General features: G+C 45.4%; 1 protein-coding gene across 1 annotated transcript; it reads right to left on the reverse strand.

Moving 5' to 3' along the window:
* Positions 1 to 757: 757 nt before the first annotated feature.
* On the reverse strand, positions 758 to 16,732 carry LOC126251583 (achaete-scute homolog 1a-like). Its single transcript, XM_049952114.1, has 2 exons — positions 15,491 to 16,732; positions 758 to 2,374 (listed from the first exon to the last, which is right to left on the reverse strand). The coding sequence occupies exon 1, from the start codon at positions 16,466 to 16,468 to the stop codon at positions 15,500 to 15,502; it is 969 nt and encodes a 322-aa protein (XP_049808071.1). The 5' UTR covers positions 16,469 to 16,732; the 3' UTR covers positions 758 to 2,374; positions 15,491 to 15,499.
* Positions 16,733 to 21,735: the final 5,003 nt, after the last annotated feature.

The following is a 21,735-nucleotide window of genomic DNA, read 5'->3' on the forward strand; positions in this document are numbered from 1 at the left end:
TGCACAATCTCTTCCGCGGTCTTGACCTGTTGATGAGAGCTGGTACGTGCTGTAGCCTAAAGGCATCATTACTGGATTTAGTTACATGAAGTTATTGTATATATTTTTTTCTTTTTTTGAGAATGCAGATTCTTTAAAAGGTGAGTGGAGTACCATAATTAGCTTACTACCAAATAATTCATGATAATGGTCTGAATGCAATTTATAGTTTGGCAGAGATTAGTTAGCATACATTTAGCTGTCTACAAAGAAACTCCCCATTCCTATAATTCAAATATTATGCTATATAGTTCCTTCATTTGGTTTCTTTATGCATTTATTGCGACTAAAGACTTTTCGTACGTTTGTACATTCTTAATTCTTATTAATCCCATATATTCAGCGTACTTTTTAACTTTTACTTCTCCCCCCTTCATTTCTATTGCACATTCAAGCAGTTACACAAACGCACTCACCCACCCGCCCGAACACACACACACGCACACACACACACACACACACACACACACACACACATGCGTGCACGAACAAGCGCGCATGTAAAATACACACGCATGCGTGGATACACATACGATACACACATAGACACACTGATGATTTTTCCTTGAGTTAAGCCTATCAGTGATTGATACTGAGGAACTCTTTGTCCGAGCATCGTTGAAATTACTTGATCATTACACATCATAGATTTATTGAGTGGTGATCAGGGTAGATAAAAATAAAAGAAAGCATTTATTTCAAATGTTTTTATGTAGGAATGTATCAAAAACCAGAGGATATAAAAATGTACAAAATATTATTTTATATATATCTATATACAAAAATGTAACATTCTCTCGTAACCGGCCACGGCCAATACACGGATTCTGATGAGGTCATAAGCGTCCACATTACTACTAACGATGCTGAAATATTTCAGCCAAACAATTAAAATTCAAACTCCTTAATTTTGTCAACGAATGATAATATACAATGGTGTCAAATAATTTAAAATCAATGATGAACAAGATAATGTAAAGTATGCTTCTTTAGTAGCAATGAACTATAGATTTTCCTTTGTCATTCTTCTTCGTAAAATGGTGATCTGTCACTAACAAAATACATGTGTAAAATATCTCAACATTATTAATGCAAACAGCTCATTAAAAACATCTAAAATTTCTCAAAATATACTATACTGACAATATTGGGAATATCGGTGTATAAGATATGTGAAATTTAACTGCGCTGCAAAGTGCTACAAAGATATTATATGTGTACTTCTCGTTCACGGAACCAGCAAATGACGAAACGCTGATGTAATCAGTCCAAATCATAAAATATAAAGTACACTTTGTGTGTAATACTATATTATTATCTGTCTTACGTTGGAACACTGGACAAATTCGAATTTTCATAACTCGTCAAATTATTAAACGTTTGCATCCATTAAAGGTTTGCGATATTGTATTGTAAGATTGACCCCTACAACAGAATTGCAGTTTTACAGCAGTCCTTTATAAATGTTAACAGCTGGATGCGCTTACGAGTTGCCATTTGATATTCCTTAGCAAACACAAACACTGCGATACACTGATAATGGCATCCGAATTTGTGCTTATGCATATCTTACTAATTTACATAACAAATTAACACGCCAGAAAGTTTTACAGTTCTTTTTGTACCTTCACAGCAGTTGTGAATTTGAAATACCTCGGGTTTGTAACGCACACCAGGTGCATTCTTTACAACTTTTCAATAAAATTTAATGTCATCCATTAACGCGTGCAGTAATAGGTTATCTACAGAAACAATTAGATACCTAACAAACATAAGGCACCTTGCTGGGAAAATATCTGATACAAGCATAAGATTTTCTTTTCAGTCTTCTTTTACAATGATGTCGATAATGTGGCACAGTCCCCTTGAGGAGGTTCACCGCTCAGCAAAAGCGACTAACGTACAGTGAACGTTGCACGCTTCATTCCACAGTCCAATACACACATATCCCTTGGAACGTGCTCTGCTTCTTTTTAGGAATGTATGAAAGTTGTTTATATATAATAATATCAAAATATATACCTGTGTATATATATATACAAAACGTACAACGTAAAACTTCGTACAAAAAGATACTGACTAGATAAAAATATTTTATATTTTATATAATTTATATAAAATGGCATATCAAAACAGATACAGTCTGAGTACAAGCAACCCTTTTTGTTGCATTCACAGCACCGATTTTGCAACTTGGGATGCTCACAAGAAGGCACTTGTCAGGAAAGACTACAAGAAGTTCGGCGGCCGAATAAATGGCACCATGTTGAGGTCGAAACGTCTGCTCCGATGACTGAATTGTACATGCGGCTGACTGATCACAGCCAGGAAACACCTGCAAAAAGGAGAAAGCAAACAATAAATTTACAGTTACAGATAGGAAATTATTACAAAACTAAGACAACAAATGTGGATAATGGTGTAAGATTCATATATGAAATACAACTAGTGAAACACGAATAGCACTGAGGTGCTAGGGAAAAAAATATTTTGACGTGTGGGAGGGGGTAAAAGTGGGACAGATAGAGTTTGAGCTGAATACACCGTCATTCTATGAAATTATCTCTAAAGAACTATGTAGATAGTGAACAAAACATATTTTGAGGAAGAGCAGCGGAAAAACATACAATACATGTCGCAAGAGGTATACGCTGAATCTTTGTGTCAACAACGTAAAGTCGTTATCGGGGTCGTGTTGATGAGACACAACACACACATCACTTCCGAGGCAAAACAGATTCTGTTCGAAAAGCGAGGCACTGGGAAAACTTAAGCTATAGGGGTTGGCCTCGTATCGTTACTCGGTAAATCAGTTGACAAGAGCACTGGCAGTGAAAGAGAAGGTTCCGAGTTCGAGTCCAGGTTTCAGTCTTCCAGGAAATGTCAAAAAACAAAATGCTGGTTGACACTTGTTCTAGCTGGTAACGGTTTGACAGACGTAAATGTGTACTAAAATGCCAGTAAAAGCTGACATACGTCACACAACAGGTGCGTTGTACGTAAAAGCATTTTAGAATGCCAGTAGCACACTTGTAGATGTAAACGTCATCAGATGGTAAAGCTTTCCCTCTCGACATATTTCCCTCTTGAGTATTCTTTGCACGATTTTGTAACCGTTTAAGGGACTGCTGGCTTCACCTCAATGTGGAGCACACAAACAAGTACCCGTAGCCACTGCTACAGCGAGACGAGTTAATTCTGGCGAATACGGACAATTTTGCACAAGAACACTGTCACGGTAGGTCTGAACAAGCAGTTACCGTTTCCGTCACGAGTCGAGCACTTAGAATCTGTTGTGCGTCTGAGCGAATGGCGAGCAGACCACCCTACTTTAAAAGCCGCAGAGATTCTCTTCACATGTAAATGGGACCGGCTTACCTCATACCTGGCTATAAGCATTAATTATTAATTAGTACGCGCATTAACATACTTCGCTCTACTTTTGAATGCCCGTCAGACGAGCGGACGCGCACTTTTTGATGCAAATACGATTTATGGGGCGGCCCATGAATGGCGTACAAACGACTTTGTCCCGTATACCTGCGGCGCTTACCAACTGGAGCACTTTTTCCCCCTCGCCTGCTATCGGTAACGCGGCCAAGCCTAGCGAGAGCAACGGCTTCGCGAGCCCCCGGCCGCACTACGCGGAAAAGGAAGCGAAGCTTGTGCGGGATAAGAAAACCGGTGTCTGCTCGCGACCCCTCGCTTCTTTCCGCTGCGGCTACCAAACCAGAAAAGATGCGCGACCGGCAGCGAAAGAATGGCAGAATCCTGTTACGAAAGAATACTCGGACGGGGTGCTGTGTACCTTCAGACAGTTCACGGAACTGTTATTCAGTGTACAGCACAGTAAGAAATTCCAGTTATGATATAATACCCTACTAGCATTGTGAAAATTAAAGTAGTTTTTAAGCAAAAGGAAAGAGGTGGGGGTGAGGGGTCCTGTATCAGGCCAATCAACCATCCTACTATGTCAATAATTGGAGAACCACTCGACCAAACAGAAACAAACAGGAAAATTGGGCATTTGGCTTGAGAAAACAGCCATACACCATACGTGGGACAGTTGAAAAAAAAACTGTAGATAATGTGAATTCAATTACAACGGTCAAATTTCCTGTGGGATCAAAACTGTGTGTTTGACTGCACTTGGAAAGAGCCTCATTTGACGTACGCTGCTCTAATTATCTTAGTTATCTAGACATATTCCGTGGCCAGATTTAAAGCTTCATCTGGTCTGTCTCTCTTCTTTTTTTTTTTTTTCGAAAACTAGCAAGAGAGTATTCGTGTGGACAAGAAAAAATGGGAAATAAACGTTTAACGTCCCTTAGATAACGTCGGCCTCCCACATGAGCGAGACCTCGAACTGGAGAAATACGTGGCAGAAATTAATCGCGTTAAATGATGCAGTGATAAAAATATTGAATCGCTTTCGGAAGTAGTGGAGTTAAGTTCTTGCTCCACCATCTAGTTAGACGTTGTCTGTGGTTTCCCAAAATCACTTAATACGAATGCTGCTGTGGTTCCTTCGAAGTGATTACGGTTGATTTCCTTCACCATCCCTGTCCCGAACGAACTCGTTGTCGACAAAAATTTAATTCCCAATCTTGACTTATTCCCCCCATAGCATCAAGCGATTTGGAAAATCTGCTTGAATCGCCAGAGGAGTATTTGACCTTTCTCTTGTTTCGTCTGGCGGTACTTCTTCCAAGTCAGAAGTGCGGCGTCGAGACACGTTGCACGGTATCAGAAAAATAGTTTGTGATAGTGTGATTAACCTGTTTCGAAGACAATAGAAGTATTGCTGCTCGGTGTGCCTCATTCATTTCACTTGGTATTTGCTACTCGGTAGAAAAAAAAAAAAAAAAAGAAAAAAAAAACATTCGTGATAGATTGAGAAAGACAAAACTCTGAAAGTAAATGACGGAACGGCGACAGTTTTCGGTCTTTTCAAAGAGTAAGGGAAATGCATTCATTTGCATTGTTGTGATCTTTTCTTTTACTATACGTGTCTGGACTGCTGCGAATTCAATTTCGAGTGCGGTCTGCCCGCGTACTGCGAGAGTGGGCGGCAAACCGAGTGGCAGCAAGTGTCGGCGCTGCAGAAAGCAGCGGAAGGCCGATTGCACGAAGAGTCGGCCCTTTGTGCGGCTATCAGCGGACCGATAGCGGGTCGCCGGACCGCGACTCGCGACGCTCTAACGGCCGTGTCGCCCACCGAGATCTGGCGCTGCGGAACTGGTCCCCACCGTGTCCTGGAGCCGAGCAGATCTCGTCCGCCCATCACAGGTTTTCGTCTTTCCTCTCATTAGACAGTGCTGGACGTATTTGCTTACGTTCAACCAGTTTGTTACTAACTGTACTAATCGTATTCTATACAATCTCCACTTTGCCAGACCCGATCAGTAGCTCTTCACTACGTGTTTTATCTATCTGTTACCTACCACTATACTGCTGTAACTCTGCACTTGCATATAATCTGTCTCTCACACGTGCCATTGACGGATATATCTTCCTTTACTGTTGAGAAATCTCGACACCGGTAGACTTACGTTCGAGCAAGGTTATTTGCATGCTACAGTCAGCTCTGTAGTGTCCCTTCTTCAGTTTTGTTCGTTTTGTTTCAGAATTCATTGTGTTCTTCTCGGTACCTTTCCTAATTGTCTGTTCAGCGTATTCTGTCTTTTACCCTGCGTTTCCTTCATACTTACGATGTCTTTTCTTATTGTCATCGAAAGTCTGAGAAAATTTATCACGACCATACATTTCCGGAGAGTAGTAAAGTTACCGACCGAGATGCAGTGGTTTGCGACCGTGAATTGAAGTTCAAACGGGTTTCAAAAAACAGCCGCCTAACGATCCAAATTAAGGTATTCGATTGTTTCATTTAATGTGAGTTCTGGGATGGTTTTTTTGACAACGGCACGGCCGATTTCCATCCTATTCCTTTTCTACGCTGATTTTGTGCTCCATCTCTAATGACCTCGACGACGGACCAGTAAACAACAATTATCGTTCCTCCTTTCACTAAAGAGACTCAGAAGTGGTACTTAGTTTGAAAGTTTTTACAGTTCGCAATTGCTTCAAGCGAGGTACACGGTACCCAGTATTTAGTAATACAGCTGCTGTTGAAAGAGACGCTACGTTGCTCGGATAATTCTGCATTACGGAAGCAAACACAGTGTTAGCTCCTGTCTCTGAAGAAATGGCTCGTTATAGGGTGTTGTCAAAAGACTGAATCGCGCTAGGCTCAGTCAGACATCAGAATTTGTGCAGGTCTTTTTATATGGCAGTCCAGGTGCCCGATCCATTTCTATGCACGAAGGAAGAAATAAAGGGGAAACTCTGCCTCTTCGTCCTCTCAAGGTCAGATGGATGAGAAAATGAGCCACTATAAAGTTTGCATTCAAAAGAGCAGACAGCAGCACGGTGCATACAAACTTGAGCCGCAACGACGACCAGGGTTCGGGACTATCAGTAACGTGTGAGTATGAGAAGGAGGGAGATGCTGCCACGTGCCGAATCGCTCCATCGTGAAGTCCAGACAGCGAGCGGGAACGTTCAGGCCGCTCGGGGGCAAGTTGTGTTTCCAGTCAAGGACGAGTCCGCCGGCAGACGGAGGAAGAGACCCTCTTTATGGCCAGGAAATATTTTAAAATATCTCGACAATGGCTGCTCGTTCGAGGGGGCACTGCCTAGCGGATGGGAGGGGAAGCGGTCTGAGGAAGGGGCGCCGAGTCTTTATGTGAGGCAAGCCAGCGTGACGGAGAACGCGCACAAAGGCGCCGTCTGCCGCCTGCACCGGACTTGTACGAGTCTGGCCGCTCCCAGCCACGAGACAAACTGCACTTCGTCTCGCGACATCCAGTCGCAGAGTACAGCGCTACAAGTAGTTGTGTGTAATCAGAGATACCTACAAAGGAAACAAAGAATTTTGCTAATTAAGTCCACTATATCTACAAAACATAATGAAATACGAATGGATATACTATTGACGTCGCCCAGCTTGTAACCTCTGTCCCCTTTATGAGTTCCATATGAAGCTGAGAGACACTTTCTTTATCAGACCCAGCCGCAGATCTCGATAGTTACGCAGTCCATTCTTTAGTAACAGGGCTTGACTGCTCTGAGTCCATTTTTAAGGTCACGTAAGAAGCCCACCCCAGGGAATAAACAGAACGCTGAAGAAGTCAGCTGGCGAGATGGTGCCGATTCAGTAAATAAAATGGAAAATGTGGGCAACACTGTATGCTTCAAACTATTAGCCATGACACCATTTCAGCGGTTTGTGCAGCCCATCACACTATCAGATCATCAGCCACTGCTTCTCATGTGGATGAGTGGTTCCAGCTCTACATTTTATCAAAAGGAAGGGAAGTGGTTTCACGTCCAGTCGACAACGCTATCTTTACAGGACACAAAAGCTCGGATTACGAAAGAATGCCCGAAGGACATTGCCCCTGCTCTTTTCAAAAGAACCATCATAGGATTTGGCTGGTGCGATTTAGAGAAATCTTGGGAAACCTCCATATGGATTGCCGGACGAGGATTTAAACCGTCGTCCTCCCGAAAGCGAGTTCAGCGTGCGAATCACTGTGCCACCTTGTTCGGTCACATTTCATCATCCTAGAGAAATATCATCGCTGGTGATGGGGGAGGGGGGGGTGCCAAAAATCGAATTTGTGACCTCTGTGGACAAGAATCCAACAACGCCAACATTTATTACCATACGTCCACAGAGGCGACCAGGCGGGTTAAGTGTGTGCTAGAGGACAAATAAAGAGGAGTAGGAGAGAGAGGCATTACGTTTCCTAATTCTACGACGTTCGACAGTCATGTCCAAAAGAGCTTAGGAAATTTCGTTTGTAGCAATTTTCTTAACGGACTGCTACAGAACAGTGCTATGTTATGACACACTGTCATAACATAGCACTGTGGTAGATATTTTGCAAACGTCTGAAAAATGATTGGAGGTAACTTTCGAAACTCTGCATTGCAGAATGTAGGATCTTATCCGAATTAAATAATATTTAAAGTCTTTACTGTAATTTCAGTACAAATTTATCAACATTCACAGTCGATGGTAGATTTGGCTGACTGGGGAGGCAGAGGATTGTGATGACACTACGGAAAAATAATACAAATTTCGTCGATCAGTTTGGAAGATGGAAAACAAAACGATAACTTATAAATGGGACAGACGAGGAGGTGAGTTATAAGTTCTTGTTCACGTTGATGTTATCAGAGGCGAAATGCTTGCCCAGGCGGAGAAAGAAGGGGGTCTGATTGAATGTACTGTTTGCATATTAAGTAGAATGATAGAAAGTACGATCAGAATTCTGCCATTGTGCAATCTCTCTCTTTTTCTCCAACCACAAAACTTTTCGTCCACAAAGTGTTTAGACGAATATGTCATTCCATTTCCCCAGGTCAGAAAAAGGAAGAAGACGAAGATTAAGTAAATGTAGCAAAGTATGTGACAACAAGACCTCAAAAGCGAAAGAATGATAGTGGTCGATATGCGAGGATGCTGAGTTCCGACAGCCCTCGCTCCAGTTCCCAGGACACGTCACACGTGGTGGATGTCAGCTCAGCTGGGCGAGAGTCTTTTATAAAAATGCTCGGGGCGCAGGTACCTCGGCGGCACGAGCAGGTACGCGAGGTAGACGCTGGAGGCCGGAGAATTCCTTTTGGGCGGCTGAATGCGTGAGCTAACGTCGGAGCTTTGTGCCGCAACCTGGCCGGGCCGCCACGCGCGCCCCACAATGGCAGCGCGCCACCCTCCCAGCCTCAGCTTCCCTGCTCAGAGCGGGGTGCGCTGCTCCCAAATCCCAGGACCAGTCGCCTGCAGTGCTCCCCCGAGCAACACACCAACACAGCTGCAACACTCCAATGGTACTGGGCTCCGGACTGTCTCTGCCATTCAAGCTCCGCTGCTGTTCTTCGTTTTATTTGGGACTGATGACTTGGACATTGCGTTGTATCGAGTGCTCCGTTTGAATATATGCCCTTAAGCGTTAACAATTCACGATTTCGTTGCACAGGAAATACTCCCAGAGCTTCTAGCTTAGGCAACTACTTATGTTTCGATTCTTTCGCTAGACTGTTGCATGAACTGACAGCTGCGTGACAGAATTCGAGAAGCTGATACTATCAAATTCAAGGTATTATTTATAAAGTAGGTTCCTCTTACAACGAATGGAGTTACCATTTCCGCCTGCATAATATGTAGTTATTTAAGACTCATTTAATAGAACAGATGGGGTATGAAAACCCAAAATGCTCCACTACACACATTTGGTCTTATATTGCTACGACTCCAATTTAAATCTTTTTGAATGTTGAGTCCTCCAGTGATGCAGCTCTCGGATTTGAGCACAGAAATAATCTCTGCTATTTTGTATATGTTCCACTGTAACAAAATGCTCAAATGTAAGCTCATATCATGTCTGTACTGGTCAAAGAGTTTCATCCTTACAGAATTTAGCATAGCAGTTTCCTCATCAAGTATCTGGAACAAAAAGTAGGTATTCTTAGGGCATGCATCGGAGACACGTAATGTGTATGATTTTACAATAAATGTCCAACACAAAACGATGGTAGTTAATATAAATAGAGACTGTGGTGGCGGTAGGTGCTGGGGAAGTAGGTAACATGAGAGCAAAAGATGTGATATAATGTATGAAATTGGTCAAGTGATGCAAGAGGTTGAAAGGTAGAAAATAAAAGAAGAAGAGTGATAATGACAGAAGAAAAGAGTAGAAATGAGAGGTAAAACCAGAAAGAGAAAGAAAAGGTGCTTAGACCACCTGTGGGGGATAGCTGAACCAAGATAGGAAACTGATCCTTCTCGAAAAAAAGTTTCGGTACGTCTCTGTCGTCTTGTAAAATGCAGGATGCATAAAAACTGACGAAAGCCTGTTTTCAAAAGCCTAGGCTCCTTCTTGAAAGAAAGATAACATGGAGAAGAGGGAGAGAAGAAGACTTGGATAGTGAATTACATTAAAAACGTGCGATGCTAACAGTAGAATAAGGAAGAAGAAACAGCATAAAGGACAGTGGAAAGCGTCCAGTATATACCTGTCGTAAGACAGATATCCCAAAGAAGAAGACTCCATCCTTAAGATGGAAGGTCTGACTGAAGAAAGCTTAATGAAAGAAACTGAAGAGGGTGAAAAAGATCTACTGGATCCTCGGTTGGGTGGCGAGGAGACGGTACGCTGAGTGTGACATCAGTTTCACGCCAGTGAGCAAAGTGGCTTCACGATGGAAGAACTGGGCTGTTAATCGGGATGTGCTTGGTTCGAGCCCTCGTCGGGCAGTCCTGATTTTGGTTTTTTGTAGCCTCTGTGATTCAATCGGTTGTCGGGATGATTTAAACCTTGTCTTGTCCAATTGATGCAGTGCTGACAATCTAAAGCGATCGACGACATAGATTCTTAACTTCCTACTGAGAACAACAATGAGGACTGTAGATGCCCGTACAGACTTCGAGGTCTCCGAGCCTAGACAGAGGGGCGGTAGCTCCCAGGCGCCACCTGGGTGCCAGCGCAGCTTTTCGCACGTGTCCGCCGTCAATGGCGAGTGTCTGCGGCGAGTTTTTCGTGCTCCTGCGTCGCGCTGTCATACAAATGAGGTGGGCACGGGTCCTGGGCTCTTTGTGTCGTTCCGGCGACACGTCCCGTTTTTGTTCTTGCCGGCCGGGAAGAATGCTCGCTCGGTCCCCGGCATTCACGCGCGCTGCTCGGGCCAGGGAGCGCGTTTAAAGCGCACATCGGGGTATTGTGGCCCGCGCCGGGTAGTAACCTTGGTGCGCCGGAGCACTGACCTGTTTTTCTTTTCTTTCTTTATTCTGGACGGCTGCTTCGAGCCAGACAGAGTGGGCGCTTTTGTTTTGAGAGCACACTCCCGTACCTCCTGCACTCTACCCCGTTTTTGCTCGGAGATTTTCTCGGTCAGCGGTCTCCGTACGAGCAGTATTCAGCCCTTTTAGGCAGTCCCAGTTGTGCTTCTCGTAATCCCAAATCCCAACGTCGTTGCCAGCAGAATGAACAGAAGGACGATGCTACTCTGTACGAAATGTCAAGCTGAAGTGTGCAGACTTCTAATCTCCAGATTTAGATTTTACATGGTTTTCTTAAATCCCTTCAGTTTGTCGTGGTATATATATGAGTCAAAGATGCTTTCTTTCGGTGCGGATGCACACCATGCCCCATCTGTTAAGGGAATCAGGAACTACGAATAATGGGTTCAAGGGTTGATGTCGTTACGTCAGTAGTGAATATGAGAATCTGGGTAGGAAGGGATGCGTGCTCGGATGGTCGCGACACTTGAGGCGACCGCTCACGTAAAGCGGAAATCGGGTTCCAGCACAAATTTTGACCTGTTGCTACTGACATTTCACTGCCCCAATGCGGCTAATATCATTAAAATTTTTGAATTCTCATTTTCTCTGGGCTGTAACCGTCTTATCTGTAGTGTACGTTAACCATTTGCAGCTCGTTAGAGTGCAGTCAAGGAAGATTGTAATTTAGCATTACATTGACAGCGGCTATGAGACTTTCGGAAAACTGAGCAAGTATAAGAATCTCCCTAGGATTTCCTTCAAGTGATAAATCACGAATAACCTGTATCTGGAGACTGGAAGAGGGATTTCGATATAATTAATCCCAAAAAAGTGCTATGCTTTAGTCAATCCTCACATAGCTTGTTGGGTGTTTCAGAATTTTCACGGAAAGTAGGTGTCAAAGTTACGTCATAGTAAGTGTACTGCCTCTCACCATTGGCTGTCCTTGCATGGACTTCGATTGGTCTTATCACTTCGATCGGTCTTATCATTTAGCCCATCCTGACCCAATCCTCTAATGCTGATGAAGGACTATGCAGCGCCGATAATACAAATTTCAATGTATTTCATGTGTGCCGTGATGTCTCTCTGGCTGTGGCATTGCACGTAAGTTTTGACCCGGCTGCAGTCACCTCCTCAACTGCGCATTACATACAACTGTATCAGCGAATTTGTGTCAGTAACTGTATGTAAAAATTTATAGCAACGAAGATACTCGGCAGCCACTTACTAAAGCTTTTATTTATTGTTGGCGACGGGTTTCTGACCCTTCACTCCATCTTCGACTATTTAACTGTCAGAATAGCTCTCAAATATGTAACAAAAAGGTTTTTATGCCAGCGACGCTCCTGACGAATGAAGTCATGTTTTTTTTGGCCCATTTTCATTCATCAGGAGCGTCGTTAGCACAAAAGTCTCTCTGTTACGTATCTGAGAGGTATTCTGACAAGTTAAATAGTCGAAGATGGAGCCAAGGTTCAGAAACCTGTTGTAAATAATAAATACAAGCATTAGTGACTGCCTACTGAGTATCTTCGTCGCTATAGCGGTTTTACATACAGTTCCTGACACAGGATACGCGTATACAGTTATATGTAATGTGGAATTGAGCAAGCAATTGCTACAAAGCGAGGAGCCGAGATAAAATATTTTTTTAATGGCCGTAAGTAGACTATGTCGTAGGGTTTTTATCCCTGAACCTGCAGCTAGTAGCTACGACGAACCCCGAACAATTTCAAGTAGGCTGGCGCAAACTGGTCTACCGTCCGCGTCCTGTTTATGAACGTCGCACGTTATGTCGCGGGGACTAGTCTCGAGAATTTACTGGTACCTGTTCCCCTGCACTTCCGCGCCGCCAAGGGCCAGTGGGTGAGTGGCGTTAATAGGTACGCGTTAACGGTCACACGGCCAACAGGTCGTACTGGTATGCCCGATGCGAGGAGCGGGTCCGACTCGATATCTGGTATCGAATGTAACAAAGACGCGAGCTATAGTGAAGACAAAAACAACATAAAAAAGGAGGGGAAGTGGAGGCGAAGAGGCGGAAGAGTAGCAACAGAAGCGCGGGCTAGCTCGGCGACGCCCGTTAGGCGTCAGGCAGCGGCCGCAACAGCAGCACAGCGAGAGTGTGGTGGGCGGGGTGGGGGAGGGGAGCGGCAGGGGGAGGGGGGAGCGGCCTGGCCGGCTGTCCGTGTCAAGGTCAGTGCCGGCACTCTCGCTCTCCGGCGGTGAGTCGCTCAATGACGCAGCACGCGACACTCCGCGCGCCTTCCTGCCCGCCGTTCTTACGATTACGCAGGAGGGCAGCGCTAGGCCGGCTTCGCGATCGTGTGGCTGGCGTCTCTGGATACACATGCAGAGGTCCTCTGTTCGATTGTTGTTCTCCCTCTCACATTTTTCTCTGAAGCGAGACCGTCTGGATTACGGTCTACTCAGGTTCGCGCTGTTCAGCTCGAAGGTGCATGACCCCATGAACAGAAAGATGTATGCGAAAGCAGCCTATGTGATGGAAGCGCCTAGCGTTTAAAACCAGAGCGTAAAACTGCGAAAACGTCTGCTAAAAGGGCGTATAGATCTCGGCTTGCGAATAAATAAATACGAATGAAAAAGGTAAATTGATAAAAAATGATAATATAGATGAATCATCAAATAAACTTTGTTGCTGCTTGAATTTTCACACTATCTTCTTAACCTTCGTTAACTTGACAACTGCGTTCCATTTCCGAAAGTAAATACTGTGCTCATCTAAACAAAGTTTCACAGATTACTAAAACTATGTTCCTTGACCCTATATGGGAAATATTACATCAGCACTTCTTTCGTTTCTTCGCTTCAATATTTCGACTTTCTACCATGTTTCATAAAATAATGACACCATTACAACGCAACAGACAACTGCGGCGTTAACAGTATTGCAGGTTCCAACGAAAATAACAGAGACCAAAGAAAAAACTTATCGTAACACAAACTGTGTACAGCTGACAACAAAACAAACCTCATCGCTATTCTCGAAAATGTGCAGCAAGAATAAATTTTCCTGCAGTGCGAGATACATTTGGAAAAGGGTAAAGCTAGCAAATTCCTTAACTCGTTAAATGCTGTACATGTGCTTATTGAAATGAACTATTTATCACGCAAAAAATGCACAACAAATACTGTAAGGATTATTCTAGCTACACAAATACTTAATTTGAGCTGTTATATTCCGAGTTTGTTTGGCAACATTCGGAATATAAAACGGCTGTGGTAAAAATCCTTGAAATAAAATAGTAATTTGAAAGCTGTATTGTATAAACCAGGGAGGATAAATATCTTAAAGAAGAAATACAACCGTTCAACACCCAAGAAAATTAGGAATAAGAGAAGTCTTAATGATTACGCAGTATGCTTAAAAACTGCAGTAGCTGTACGCATGGTTGACAAAACTAAAGAAAGGGATAATTGCAAACTACATTTAGATGTAGAAGATTAGATACATTTCAATACTGTTAACTGCCATCACTGTACAGAAAAAAAAAATAATGCAACACATTCACAAGGATTTCTTGCTTCCTTATTTCAGACAGTGAATACTCTTCAAAAAATGGTTCAAATGGCTCTGAGCACTATGGGACTAAACACCTATTGTCATCAGTCCCCTAGAACTTAGAACTACTTAAAACTAACTAACCTAAGGACATCACACAACACCCAGTCATCACGAGGCACAGAAAAGAATACTCTTCACCAGACAACAAAGTAAGATTATTCGTGTACTTGAACGATATTGAGACGAATGGGATAGTATCTGAAAGAACGTAGCTGTCAGAAGGATGTGTAGTACTCAAAATATATGACCGATCTACAAAATCAAGGACAAGTTGGGCACATTTTGAGAATAATGGAGGAAAAAGAATTTCAGCATTGATCATTCCAGTTTCATCACTTGTGATCGGAATAAGAAATGTTACGTACTGTCTTACAAAAGTACTTCAATAGTGAGATTTGAAATGGGAAACCCCAGTTCAGTTTATGTTTAGTCTGCATTCTTCAGAGATAATCAGAGTGATAGATGGTACACAAGTAATTAAAGAAAGTGTATTACGACCTTATACGCCTCAAAAGCATTTATTAACAGAAACGAAGAGAACAGATCAGAATCCATTTACAAGCAAACCTGGACAAACGCCGTAACTAGCTGTAAAACGCAGTGCACGGCCAGTCTGTAAGCAACATATTGTCGGAATATGCGTCTTATTCTGACTTTGAATTCTGCAAGTGGATAACATGATAATGGAACAGTCAATTAGCATATCATCAGATGTATGAGTTCTCACGAGTCAAGTGAAGCGGTTAATCTGAGGGTCCTACGTAGGTGAAGGTGGTTGTTGTCAGAACATGTTACGGACGTCAAAACTTCCAGCATTAGCCAATGTGAACCAAACAAAATTAGATTACAACATACAGAACAGTTTTAGTTACAGCATGAGGTGTCTGCACTGGCCGTGAAATGCATTTTAACGAAGATCGACCTCGAAGAGAATGTATAAACTAGTAGACATAGTGCAATACGTATTAGAGCACAGTTGCGGAAGAGTGAAGGAAAGTGTTTATCGGGTGACGTACCTTTCCGCATCACTGGCTCTGCTGCCACCACGAGATGGCGTCCAGCAGCTCCTCGTCTTCGGGACTCATCGGCTCGTAGCCGTCGTAGGCGTCTGCGGTGCCGTTGGCCGCGTACACCGTCGAGGACGCCGCGTACGACGACGAGCCCTCCGACGCGAAGGACGGCGTCGGCGACCCCGACGAGCTGGCCGCCTCGGAGCAAGGCGGCGACAGCGACGAGCCCAGCATCTGCGACGGCGTGAAGTGGCCGACTGCGGACGCGGCGTCGTCGGAGGCGTAGTAGGGACTCGCGGAGGCGGGCGTGTCGGGAGCCGCCACCGGGCCCCCGGTCTGGACTCCGTCGTGCTCCGCCAGCAGCTGCTGCAGGCTGCGGATGTACTCGACGGCCATCCGTAGGGTCTCCACCTTACTGAGCTTCTTACTCGCCTGGCGTCCGCTGCCACCGCCGCCGCCGCCGCCGCCGCCACTGCCCGCGCCGGGAGAAGACAGCGCCGCCGCCACCGACGCTGGGATGTGCTGCCTCAGCGTCGCGAAGCCGTTGTTCACTTGCTTGACTCGGTTGCGCTCGCGGGCGTTCCTCCGCGCGACGGACGCCGGCTGGTGGTGGTGGTGGTGGGCGTGGTATCCGCCGCCGGCGTGCGGCTGGGTACCGTTCCCGGAGGCGAAGTTGATGCGCCTCTTGCAGCGTAGCAAATCCGCCTGTTGTGCCGCCGCCGCGGCGGCTGCAGCCCTGACTTCGGAGGTGGCGGCCGCAATGGGCCTCTTCTGCTGGACGAGCAGTGCGTGCTTGGGCAGCAGCGGCGACAGCACCTGCGGCTGCTGCTGCTGCGCCACGCCGAGCGCCGCCGCGGCTGACGGAGACGTCGTCACGATGACGCAACTGGCACCGGTGGCCGCCGCCGAGGCCGGCTGGACGAGGCTCGCCACGGCCTTCTGCTGCGGGCCCAGGGTCATCACGCTGATCGACGCTGTGGCCATAAATAGCTCACTCTTCTTTCGATTGTGTCCCTTTGTGGAGTCTGTCAACACTGCACCGCCGTATCAGTCATTGAGCGGTGCCAGCTAGACACTTGTCTTCCTCCGTCACTCGCTACGGTACTGCGCCACCGATTCCTAAAAGCGAAATCGGGAACCTAGGAGAATCGGCGTGGAGGTCGGAGACGCGGTCTTACTCTCTCGCGCGAACTCGAGCGGAGCTTGCTGACGCAGCCAGCTGCGATGCTGACGCTACGGAGGCCCGTGCCGAAATGCTGTGTAGCCCCGGTGCGCCAGTCCCTATGTACAACAGATACAACACTGCCCCTGCGGCCCTGCCTCCCCTCCCGTCCCCCTCGCCCCTCGACCCGGCCCCCCGCGTTCCCCTAGCTGCAGCCTGAACTGAGAGCCGAGCGGCAGCAGCCCAAAACCTTTTTTCCTCGGCACAGTAGGTGCTGCGCCTGTGTGCGTGCGTACGTGTGTGTGTGAGAGAGGGGCGGTGAGGCGTAGGGAGGGGGAGGGAGAGGCGCGCGCGGCCCCCACCCCGCGTGCCGCCGGCAGGCCACAAAAAGCGCGCCTCTCGCCGTCTGCGTCGCGCGCGCACTCCGCCGCTGCGCCCTCTCTCTCGGCGGTCGCGCGACAAGCGCAGCTGAACGCGTGCCTGCGACGTGCGGCGCATGCCGCCTCCCCTCCACCGCCCGCCGCCCGCCGCCCGCCGCCTCTCCTCTCGCCACCGCCGCCGCCGCCGCTGCCGCGCTCGTCTACCTTTTTCCCTTCCTGCTCTCTGGCTTCGCCGCTGCTACTCCTCGGTAGCCACGCGACCGCCCGACTCAGCTGCACCTCACTACCGCCTGAGACTGAGCGTATGCGCACAAACTTGCGGCACGCGCTACTTGCAGCAAAATTGGCCTGGACTGCTCACATTGTCAACGGACTTAAGGTATCGTTTCGGCGGTTATGCAAGGTGAACTTCATCGGAACTACGATCTTCACTCTCACTTTACCGACCCACCCCACAGAAAGGTCGAATGCTTACAGTGGTTGGAATGTTGACCACGGCATCTCGGAGGAACGTAGCAATGATAGACTTCAGTATGTCAAAAATTGCGACATCCTCAGGTTGCACTTTATTGGTCTTTATTATTCACACATCAAGCAACATACAACATCGATTTCAGTATATATGTCCTCCCATCATATATGTCTGGGAACCTAATGTCCACACAAATTATTGAAATGTATGTATGTATGTTCCACATCTCCTCCTAAACCACTGGAGCGATTTCAGCCAAACTTCATATACCTGCCACTTATTGTTTGGAAAGATTCTCTGTGCGGATAAGGTCCATCCATGTATCAGAAGTGTTAGGATGGAAGTGAAAAAGTCATACAGACCACGACGCGTGAATACCCATAGTTTAGTCATCCAATACGTCAGAATGAGAGCACTTACAGACTTGCAAAAAACATGACTGGGTGTTGTGTGATGTCCTTAGGTTGGTTAGGTTTAAGTAGTTCTAAGTTCTAGGGGACTGATGACCATAGATGTTAAGTCCCATAGTGCTCAGAGCCATTTGAACCATTTTTTTGCAAAAAACCTTACACACAATTTCAAACCTCCACGAAACTTTTTTCGCTGACCACCCCCACAAAAAGAGCAAAGGAAAAACGTTTATCGCTTCCTATATTTTCGCTATTCATGCAGTAAAACTGCTGCATGAAGCATGACCTTTTAATTTATTACTTCTTTACTATTAACTGTATTTGTGGCACATTTTCCAGACAAGAGAAACACGTGGCAGTTATACAATGAAGTGCCAAACAAACTGATATAGTCATGCGTATTCAGATACAGAGATATGTAAAAAGGCAGAATACGCCGCTGCAGTCGGCAGCGCCTATATATGACAACAAATGTGTGGCGCAGTTGTTGGATCGGTTACTGCTGATGCAACGGTAGGTTTTCAACATTTAAGTGAGTTTAAACGTGATGTTATAGTCGGCGCTTGAACGATGGGACACAGGATCTCCTAGGTAGCGATGAAGTGGGCATTTGCCTATACGACCATCTCACGAATGTACCGTTAATATCAGGAATCCACTAAAAAATCAGTCTCCGACATCACTGCGGCCGGAAAAAGATCCTGCAAGAAGGGGACCAACGACGACTGAAGAGAATCGTTCAACGTCACACAAGTGCAACCCTTCCGCAAATTGCTACAGATTTCAGTGCTGGGCCATCTACAACAGTCAGCGTGCGAACCATTCAACGAAACATCATCGATATGGGCGTTCGGAGCCAAAGTTCCACTTGTGTACCATTGATGGCGGCACGACACAAAGCTTTACGCCTCGCCTGGGCCCTTCAACACCGACATTGGACTGTTGAGGACTGGAAACATGTTGCCTGGTCGGACGAGTCTCGTTTCAGATTTATCTAACGGATGGACTTGTACGGGTATGGAGACAACCTCATGAATCCATGGACCCTGCATATCAGAAGGGGTTGTTCAAGCTGGTGGAAGTTATTTAATTTTGTGGTGCGTGTGGAGTTGGAGTGATATGGACCCCTAATACGACTGTGTCATGTGACGCGTACGTAAGCATCCTGTCTGATCATGTCTATCCATTCATGCCCATTGTGCATTCCGATGGACTTAGGCAATTTCAGTAGGACAATGCGACACCCCACACATCCAGAATTGCTCAGAGTGGCTCCAGGAACACTCTTCTGGGTTTAAACACTTCCCCTGGAGTTTGAACACTTCCGCTGGCCACCAAGCTCGACAGACATGAACATCATTGAGCATATCTGGAATGCCTAGCATCGTGCTGTTCAGAAGAGATCTCCACCCCCTCGTACTCTAACGGATTTATGGGCAGCTCTACAGAATTCATGGTGTCAGTTCCCTCCAGCACTACTTCGGACATTAGTTGAGTTCATGCCACGTCGTGTTGTGGCACTTCTGCTTGCTCGCGGGGGCCCCACATGATATTAGGCAGGTGTACCAGTTTCTTTAGCTCTTCAGTGCAATTAAACTTTCACCATCTAAGAGGGCCCACATGAAAAACGAGTAAGCGTAGGGCAATAAAACTTTGTGCAAACATTTGTAAGGACACAGGAAAGAGAAATAACGAATAAACCATCGAAACAGGTACATTTTAAATTCCGCATTAGAGGGTAACATTTATTAATTGCTTACCACGTTTACCTTCCGCATCCATGATAGCCTGGAACTGCACTAGAGGTTGATCTACTGCTGCCAAAACCGTTTCAGGTTGGATGTGGGCTACCTCCCTCGCTATGGTCATTTTCAGCCTCTAATATGTGTTAGTTTCCCGTTGGTAAACCCTATTCTTCAGGTAACCTCACAGTCAGAAACGAAATAGGTTTAAATCTGATCTTGGTGGAGACGATTTCTGGAACGATCGGCTCATGATTTGGTTACCTACAGCTGTGATACGAAATAACCGAATCACCTCACGAGGACTGCGTCAGTGCTAGTGAACACAGCGGTACTATTGCTGTTGTTTTGATGAAAATGGTTCAAATGGCTCTGAGCACTATGGGACTTAACATCTGAGGTCATCAGTCCCCTAGAACTTAGAACGACTTAAACCTAACTAACCTAAGGACTTCACACACATGCATACCCGAGGCAGGAATCGAACTCGCGGCCGTAGCTGTCGCGCGGTTCCAGACTGTAGCGCCTAGAACCGTTTTGATAAAACAGCTTTACAAATGACACCGTGTTCACTTTGTCCGTAACGCTGCTGACTGCCTGCAACTGTAATGCAGGCGGATGCTTGTGTTTCAGTCCTACAACGCCGTACCAGTTCCTGAGCCAAACAGCAAGTCATGACACAAACAATACTAAGAACGCAAAATCGTGCAGCGCACACTCTGATCATAATTAGTGTAAAGTTCGATACCCATCGGTAAATTGTTCTCTGTCTTCACTGGTTCAGTTAGCGAAAATTTAATTGTAAGCTCCGTAAATTAAATAAAATATGTCTATGCACCGATCACCGATAATCGTCGTCGTGTTGACACCGGTATCCTTTCATTATATGTACCACAGTTATCTGACGGTGAACATCACTTTCGAATGGTACCCTTCACGGCCAGTTTGGATTTGATATGTATTTCAAACTAAAAAATAAAACGTTTTCATGCAGCTTAACGTAATTTTAGCAACGTACTAAAAACTACGGCCGTAATTTTTCCCGAGGGCATGCAGCTTTACTGTATGATTAAATGATGATGGCGTCCTCTTGGGTAAAATATTCCGGAGGTAAAACAGTCCCCCATTCGGATCTCCGGGCGGGGACTACTCAAGAGGGTGTCGTTATCAGGAGAAAGAAAACTGGCGTTCTACGGATCGGAGCGTGGAATGTCAGATCACTTAATCGGGCAGGTAGGTTAGAAAATTTAAAAAGGGAAATGGATAGGTTAAAGTTAGATATAGTGGGAATTAGTGAAGTTCTGTGGCAGGAGGAACAAGAGTTCTGGTCACGTGACTACAGGGTTATAAACACAAAATCAAATAGGGGTAATGCAGAAGAAGGTTTAATAATGAATAGGAAAATAGGAATGCGGGTAAGCTACTACAAACAGCATAGTGAAAGCATTGTTGTTGCCAAGATAGATACGAAGCCCACACCTACTACAGTAGTACAAGTTTATATGCCAACTAGCTCTGCAAATGACGAAGAAATTGAAGAAATGTATGATGAAATAAAAGAAATTATTCAGATAGTGAAGGGAGACGAAAATTTAATAGTCATGGGTGACTGGAATTCGGTAATAGGAAAAGGGAGAGAAGGATTGGGGCTAAGAAATGAAAGAGGAAGCCGCCTTGTAGAATTTTGCACAGAGCATAACTTAATCATAGCTAACACTTGGTTTAAGAATCATAAAAGAAGGTTGTGTACATGGAAGAACCCTGGAGATACTAAAAGGTATCAGATAGATTATATAATGGTAAGACAGAGATTTAGGAACCAGGTTTTAAATTGTAAGACATTTCCAGGGGCAGTTGTGGCCTCTGACCACAATCTATTGGTTATGACCTGTAGATTAAAATAGAAGAAACTGCAAAAAGGTGGGAACTTATGGAGATGGGACCTGGATAAACTGAAAGAACCAGAGGTTGTACAGAGATTCAGGGAGAGCATAAGGGAATAATTGACAGGAATGGGGGAAAGAAATACAGTAGAAGAAGAATGGGTAGCTTTGAGGGATGAAGTAGTGAAGGCAGCAGAGGATC

This window comes from Schistocerca nitens, chromosome 4, assembly GCF_023898315.1.
Source record: "Schistocerca nitens isolate TAMUIC-IGC-003100 chromosome 4, iqSchNite1.1, whole genome shotgun sequence".
NCBI classification, from domain to species: domain Eukaryota; kingdom Metazoa; phylum Arthropoda; class Insecta; order Orthoptera; family Acrididae; genus Schistocerca; species Schistocerca nitens.

Bases quoted from the DNA above. Each gene is read 5' to 3' on its own strand.
- LOC126251583 (XM_049952114.1), bottom strand. From the start codon at position 16,468: ATGGCCACAGCGTCGATCAGCGTGATGACCCTGGGCCCGCAGCAGAAG.